The 7265-nt window shown below is 41.6% G+C and overlaps 1 protein-coding gene across 1 annotated transcript; it reads right to left on the reverse strand.

Moving 5' to 3' along the window:
- Positions 1–3476: 3476 nt before the first annotated feature.
- On the reverse strand, positions 3477–6081 carry LOC134871021 (piggyBac transposable element-derived protein 3-like). The gene is made up of 2 exons (XM_063893605.1): positions 5853–6081; positions 3477–5154 (listed from the first exon to the last, which is right to left on the reverse strand). The coding sequence occupies exon 2, from the start codon at positions 4950–4952 to the stop codon at positions 3657–3659; it is 1296 nt and encodes a 431-aa protein (XP_063749675.1). The 5' UTR covers positions 4953–5154; positions 5853–6081; the 3' UTR covers positions 3477–3656.
- Between the last annotated feature and the right edge of the window lie 1184 nt (positions 6082–7265).

Here is a 7265-nt window from a genome sequence, read left to right on the forward strand (position 1 = left end):
AAAGAATGGAGAGTATTTGAATAACTTGTACTAGTAGACACAAACGAAGAATAATTAGAAGTGAGAATGAAACAGTGACTCATTTTCACAGTTTTTTTTAACTATACATGTTTATCTATACATTTATCTAAATATGATCAGTTTAGTAAGCGATGAGGCTGATGCATTCAATAGCTAGCTAGTATCAACCTCGAACTCATCAGACTAATATTACCTCAGTCTAAGACAAGTAAATACAAGACAAGCTAGCAAGTTTGCTGGCAAACTAGGCATGAAAAGTGAGATGACGAACGATAAAACATTTTAAAATACGTTTCTTCAGACTTTCATAAACAGAAAACACATCTGATTACCATCGTTGTTACTTGTGCACAAAATAGCTTTCACCCACAGACGCGGGAGCTTGCTTTGGAGGTTGCGAAAGTCACGAAGTGACAGACATTTCCATAAGCGGTAACGCGAAAATTAGCTTTTTTGAACGTCCCATACAGACCAATAATTAAATGTTACATATCTCTGAACATAAAAGTGCCATGGGTTTACAATCCATTCAAATGTCGTTGATCTGGCGATGTCTTACCAATTTAGAGAACGATGAGGCTGTGCTAGTTATAAACCAACACTTCTGCGACATACGAAGACTTTAGCTAGTCAGAGCAAACAGGAGGATACTAATATTACTATTTTGAATAGGTATTTTTTATTTAGACTTTACTTACATCACTGCCATACAAACGTGATGATTTGTCATCATTGGTGCACAAAAATACGGTCTCATCCTGTGAGAAGAGATGTGTCTGCTCTGATTGCTAGCCACGACGGCATCTGAAACACTGTAATCTTCAGGCGATCAGTCACAGTCAGTAGCGAGGTTTAGCTAAGAAATACTTCAGAAAAGTCAATGACAACACACCCAATTTCCGGGTTTCAAAATAAAAGTAAGTTGTTCATGTATCCACTGGCGCAGTATTATTTCATGTAGTGTCTTTCAAAATTGCGGCCGGCCGCGGCCGCTCTAGTAGAAATCTAACATGCTGTCGGCGGCCGCTTTGGGGTATAGAGGTAGGGGGCCCGTTCTCATATGAGGGGGGCCGGGGCCCCCCCGCCTCGCGGGGGCTGCGGGGGTATACTTTACGCCAGTGCTCCCGTCCTTCAGCAGTCAACATGTGCCTTGCAAACACTCACACACCACCTGCGCTACAATGACTCCGCTTTTCCTGGCATGAGAACTACTTCCGGTTTCAAAATAAAAGTTTCTTTTCTTTTCAAAACAAAAGTCTCTTTCTAAGTTCGATCTAACAGCACAGTGACTTCACCTCCATTCAAAGTTTTAGGAGGCTTCATGGCCTTCTTCATCACTCCATAAAACTGAACCTTTGAACACAAGGTTTTCCATCTGTTCTGCATCTCTGATATGTACTGCGAGTAGTGTTGTCACGATACCAATATTTTGGTACCGGTACCGATACTAACATGTATTTCGATACTTTTCGGTACTTTTTTAAATAAAAAGAGAACACAGAAAATGTCATTCATAACAGACTTTAATAAGAAACTCGTAACATAAACAATAATGCATAACAATAATGTTACTATTCAGCAATTTTACAATAGTCAAATAAAAGGAATTAAACGGGAGCAGCAATGAGAACCAAAAAGGTTTCCATTAAAAACTGTAGTAGCAACATCTCTCAACTTAAACTTCAACCTACTCCCTCCCTAATTCTTTTGGAGTGGTACACTATCCACTGGGTCTGTCTCAGGCATTTTGCCTTGGTCAGATTCTTGGCCAAGAAAACCAACATGTCCAAATTTTCCTCACTCAACCTAGAACGCCTTGGACTGCATATGTTTCCAGATGTACTGAACACACGTTCTGAGGCACAGCTTGTTGCCGCAATGCACAAATATTGACGTGCAAACTTAGCCAGGATGGGAAGATCAGCCTCATGTTGAGCCCACCAGGCTAGGGGGTCCTGTACAGCACTCAGTACTCTTGACTGTTCATAGTCACTCATCTCTTTTTTTATTTTGTCCTCAAGTGTTGTTGGCAGTGTGGATGAAACCCTTGAACTCTCTGCTACCCTCTTTTCGGAGGTGATGGTGCAAAGTAGGCTTTTTAGATCAGTTCTTTTTTTTGCTGCTGGTGGTTCATGGTCTGAGCCAGAGGCTTCTTGTTGCTCTGCACTTTGCTCCTCTTGAAGTGGAAATGTGTGAGCTTTTAGTAGCAGTTCCTCTTTAACTTCTTTTTCCATTGTAACACATGTGCATCTAAATCTGGGATCTAGGTAGGTGCTGATGTTCAGTGCCATCTTAATAGTGTGCTCATCATATCTTGTTATAATGTCGTCTCTACATTTCTTCTTCATTTCCAGTGCCAGTGGACTGTCACCTTCCTCATCATTGAGACATGCTTTAATTTTCCACAGGAGCGGCAGGAATGATGACAGAGTTGTTTCTTTTTCTCCACTAAGGGCATCTGTGAAATCACTGAGTGGACCCAGGATATTCCTCACTGTTTCCAAAGTTGTCATGTCTGTGTCTTTTGGCATCAGAAGCCATTTTTTTCTGTCTTCAGCTAGAACAGCACAGACTGCTTGCTGCTGCTCACAAAAGCGTTCCACCATATCATAGGTGGAACCCCATCGTGTAGGCTCATCATGAATTAGCCTATGTTGTGGTAGTTTTAAAGATGTCTGTCTTTCCTTCAGCTGCCTTGACATTTTATTAGATCTTGAAAAGGCTGACACTGTCTTGCGTAGCCGGGACAGACAGCTCGCCACACGATCAATTTCTATGGCCTTTTTGACTGCCAAATGCAAATTGTGGCCAAAACAGGGAATCCAGAGTTGGTCGGAAAATGCCTTGCGGTTGTTGCTTGCATTGTCTGTTGTGATTCCAGTCATTTTTGCCATATCAAGACCCCAGGTGTCCATGATGACATCTTCCAGGACCTCTTTCAGTGTGTCTGCTGTGTGGTCGGACTGCAAGGCAGAGCATCCAATGCACCACGACTGCATCTCCCAAGATGCTGTTATAAACTGCAGAGTTACAGCCATGTATGAACTTATCGTTCTGCTCGTCCATATGTCAGTGGTACATGAGAAAAGTGGTTTGTCTGCCATCTGTGCATGAATTATTGACCTTGTCTCTTCATATATTTTCGGGATTTCACTGTACATGAAATAATTCCTTGAAGGGGCGTCGTATCTTTTGTCTAGCTGATTAATCAGGTTTCGGAACCCAGCCTTCTCAACAGTATAAACTGGCAATTGGTCCATGCAGATAAATTCAGCAACTGCCCTGTTCAGCCTTTTAGCATCTTTTGAGTCTTTTGCACTGGGAACCGAGGAAAAAAAGTGTCTTCCAATTTCTTTTTTATTGTGATTTTCTAACTATTGGGGGTGAAAGAAACAACTTACAATTACATTTTTTTCAAATTTTGTTTTTATTTAAATTTTACAGTATGTCCACTGTGGAGGACAATAGGACTATTTTTGTGTAAAAAATGATGAAAAAATAATATAAGCTTTAACATGAAAATGAACAATATTGTTACACAAAGAACAAGTGTACTGTAATTTGAAATTCCTTCTGAACATGTTTGTTTAGGCTAATTTGAAACTCCTTTTGTTTTCTTGCATTTTCCTTTCTTTTCAACGATGATACTTCAAGAAACAATTCCTCTTCTTTGTGATGCACAGAAACATTTTGCATTTTGTACACCTCATGTACGTCTTCCCTTTGCAGCCCTTGTTTCTGCACCTCTCTGCGTGTTTGATATCCATCATTTCTGGCATATGCACAGCTCCTACTTTTCGCACAGATGGCTCTGGTTGTTGGATTCTCACTTTGGTTGGTGGTTCGTAGTCTTCACCATCTTCACTGTCTTCACTGTCCCCATCAAGTTCTGGACTATCCAACAACTCCTCAGCCAGGTGCAATTTAAAATCCAAGTACTGCTCTGTGTTCTTCACTGGACGTTTGAGTGCATTGCTGTCAGACTTGTACTGGATCCAGGAGTTTGTGATGGCAACATCAAAGAAGTGAGCGATCACACGCGTTGTCCACTTCTTGGTCCTGTTGGACATGCGGTAAAAGCTCAGCATGCGGTCACATAGGTCTACACCACCCATGTTGTCGTTGTACTGCTTGATCACTGCTGGTCTTTTCACCTGAACATGTTTTTTTTCTTTTTTGCACCATCTGGTGCAGATATCCTCAGGCTCTCTTCCGTGGATTGTGGACGCCATGGTTACGGCTTTGTTGTCGAACCATTTTGTGACAGACAACTCAGGATTCTTCCTGACCAATGACACCATTGTTCCTCTTCCCTGTTTCTTCATCACACTGTCTCCTGGAAACTTGCACTCTTTGGGCACTCGGTTCATCATTATGGTCCCTGTAGCTGGAAGGCTCTTTTTCAGCAAAGTATCAAGGAGCTTGATCGTTGTAAAGTACCGGTCAAAGTACAAGTGGCTCCCTGGTGGAACGGTCTCAGCCATGCGCAGCACTGACGCAGACCCTACGCCCTGTGCTTGGTTTTGGAATGTGTTCTTGCCCTGAAACACTTCGAAGTCAAGCATCAGGCCATTCGGAGATGCAAGGACGAACACTTTCAACCCAGTAGGGTTAGGTTTACCTGGAACGAATTGCCTTACTGGGCACCGACCAGTGAACGGGATGATCTGTTCATCAATGCAGACAATCTGCGGTCTTGGAAGGCTGAGACATCCTTGCCTCACACGTTCAAGTAAAGGCCTGACTTTCCACAGAATGTCTTCCTTTTTCATTTCCTCGTTTACTGCCAGGTCATCAACAAGCTTTAAGGAGCCTCTAAGCTTGAAGAACCGATCCCTTGTAATTTTTTGGCTTATTATGGGCACTTTCGTTTTTTTGGCCCAAAACATCTTGATTCTGGGATAGCCAAGGCAGGCCATATGAACTGACATCCCAAAGAAGGTTTTAATTTCTTGTGGAGTGGTATTGAGGGACACTCCTCTGGATTGTAGCTCTCTTTGGTTAGTGAACTGTGCCAAATCTACAAAGGTTTTGTGATCGATATACTGAGAAAAGTACTGGAATGGGCTCCAATCAGCACGCTGTCTTGGATCGTCTTGATATTCAGGAGGCACTGGTAGCACAGGTGTGAATCTAAAATAAAAATAATAGAAATTACATTACAGTACAATTACATTACAATAACAGGAATAGAAATTAAGGTAATGTTTGGAGCAAAAACAGTGAAGAACAATCTGTTACACGAATTTAAGCAAAAGCGCAAACGCTCTGACTCTGAAGAGCTCAACTAGTTTCTGTGTGCTAGGAATTGCTGTACTACAGTAACAACATTTATTTAACCCTCAGTATGGAATAACATACTGACTAAGAAATGAAACAAACATACACAGTGTTCCTGGTCCACAGAGGACGCCTTTCCTCCCTGTCACTGTCTGTCTCTGCCTCTTTGCCCTCACTGTCTGATCTCCCTGCATCTTGTTCATCATCATCTTCCTCCTCCTCCTCTTCCCCTTTTGCTCCGTCTTCCAGCACAGGGTCCTGGTCCTCATCCTTCTCATCATCAGAGAGCTCCAAATCAGAGCCTCCCTCAACTATCTTGAATAAAATTCTCTCTGCTTCAGTTCTGGTCCCTACAACAATGTAGCGTTAAATTTGATACATTTAGTCCTGGTGTCCATTTTAATGGACATTCATAAAATAGTTATTATTTAAAATCTAAAACAAAGTAAGTACAAATAAAGTTGTAAATATGATTCCTGACATGTTCATAAACAAAAAAATGTGTCAATGTCATTTGAAAAATTACAACAAATAGATGAAATTTGACTTACCTTTCCTCTTTCCATAAAATGTGGCTGTGCCTATGGCAGCCATTTTGAAGAGGAAGAAAGCGGTGGTTCCCTGCCACCAAACCAATGATGTTGTATATCAATGGAAAGCCCAGGATGTCCTCTTTAGAAGACAACGGGTATTCATAGAGTAGCTCAAAAAAATAAAGAATTATTCACATTAACTAAATGTCCACTATAGAGGACACAAGTCTATGGGCTGGGTCCCAGGAGGATATTTTGTATGCTGCTCAAGCAGAGCTGCAATAGTAGGTTGAGCTCTGTGTGTCCCTGGACCAGAAGCACCAGATTTCTGCCGTGAATAAAATAAATAAACATTAAGATCTAAAAAATATTTTCATTAGATATAGACTCAGAACAGGTGGTGACAAAACAATTTTCAAATTGTATAAATGTAGGCTATAAAATATAAAATATTGTATAAATGACTTTTAATAAATGTGTGTTTATACATTTTTGGTACCTGTCCTGTATTGTAAAAGAGCTCTTTGGTCAGAGCAATATGCTATATTATCAGGGTGAACGCTAGAAGTGAACCTAGGATGAACGCTAGAAGTGACGTCTGCCTAAATGATGTGCGCTTCTGTCCAACTAGATATCGTAGCTTTGTAGATCTTGCACTACATATTTCTTGTTGAAAAGCCCTTGAAGCAGTTAGGCAGCGAGCAGACCGAAAATGCATGAAACGCACTCACATTTTTGCGGAGATGTTTTCAAGGAACTTCAGATAGCCTACGTCTCGGCATGGGCAAAAGTTAAAGTTTATCTGCAGATAGGGCCTACTAGAGCACTCGTGTTCCTCCTAAATTTGCTGGAGAATACGCTACAATAATTTGCATAATTTTAAATAGCCAAATAAAAACGAAATGCGCTATTGCAATTGCTCGAAAAGACGTGCAGGCATGGGACGAACCTTATGCATCTCTTTATTAATGACAGAAATTGTGTTTTCTGACAAAGGAGAAGGGAAATGAATGAATGAATGAATGAATGCCTCTCAGATTGTGGTTAAAAGTCAGAGCGCAGTGGGATGGGAGAAACAGCCTCGCGCTCTCGGGTCACATTTGAAGCCTGAACAGCAAGATTGCCGAAACGTCGCTTCAGATCGAAAGATAGTGACGGCATTAAGACTATTATGCAGACGATATGCCTATGTCAGAAAACGCTGTCACAACTTGCACCTAATGCGTTTTATTTTTTTTACTATTACTATTATATTGCATGAGTGTGACGTGATGAGGCGGGGGGGGGGACATTTGTCTCCGTGCAGCAGCGAGAGAGAGAGAGAGAGAGAGAGAGCGAGAGAGAGAGAGTATATACGGGCTCGGAGCTCCTAACAGTAGCCTGCAATGGAGCCGTTGTCACGTCAGAGAAGCGGCTCTCTGACACATCACT

The sequence above is a fragment of the Eleginops maclovinus genome, chromosome 10, assembly GCF_036324505.1.
Source record: "Eleginops maclovinus isolate JMC-PN-2008 ecotype Puerto Natales chromosome 10, JC_Emac_rtc_rv5, whole genome shotgun sequence".
Taxonomy (NCBI): Eukaryota; Metazoa; Chordata; class Actinopteri; order Perciformes; family Eleginopidae; genus Eleginops; species Eleginops maclovinus.

What these genes read in the sequence shown, in the direction of transcription:
- LOC134871021 (XM_063893605.1), bottom strand. Translation starts at nt 4,952, where the DNA reads ATGTCAGTTCATATGGCCTGCCTTGGCTATCCCAGAATCAAGATGTTT.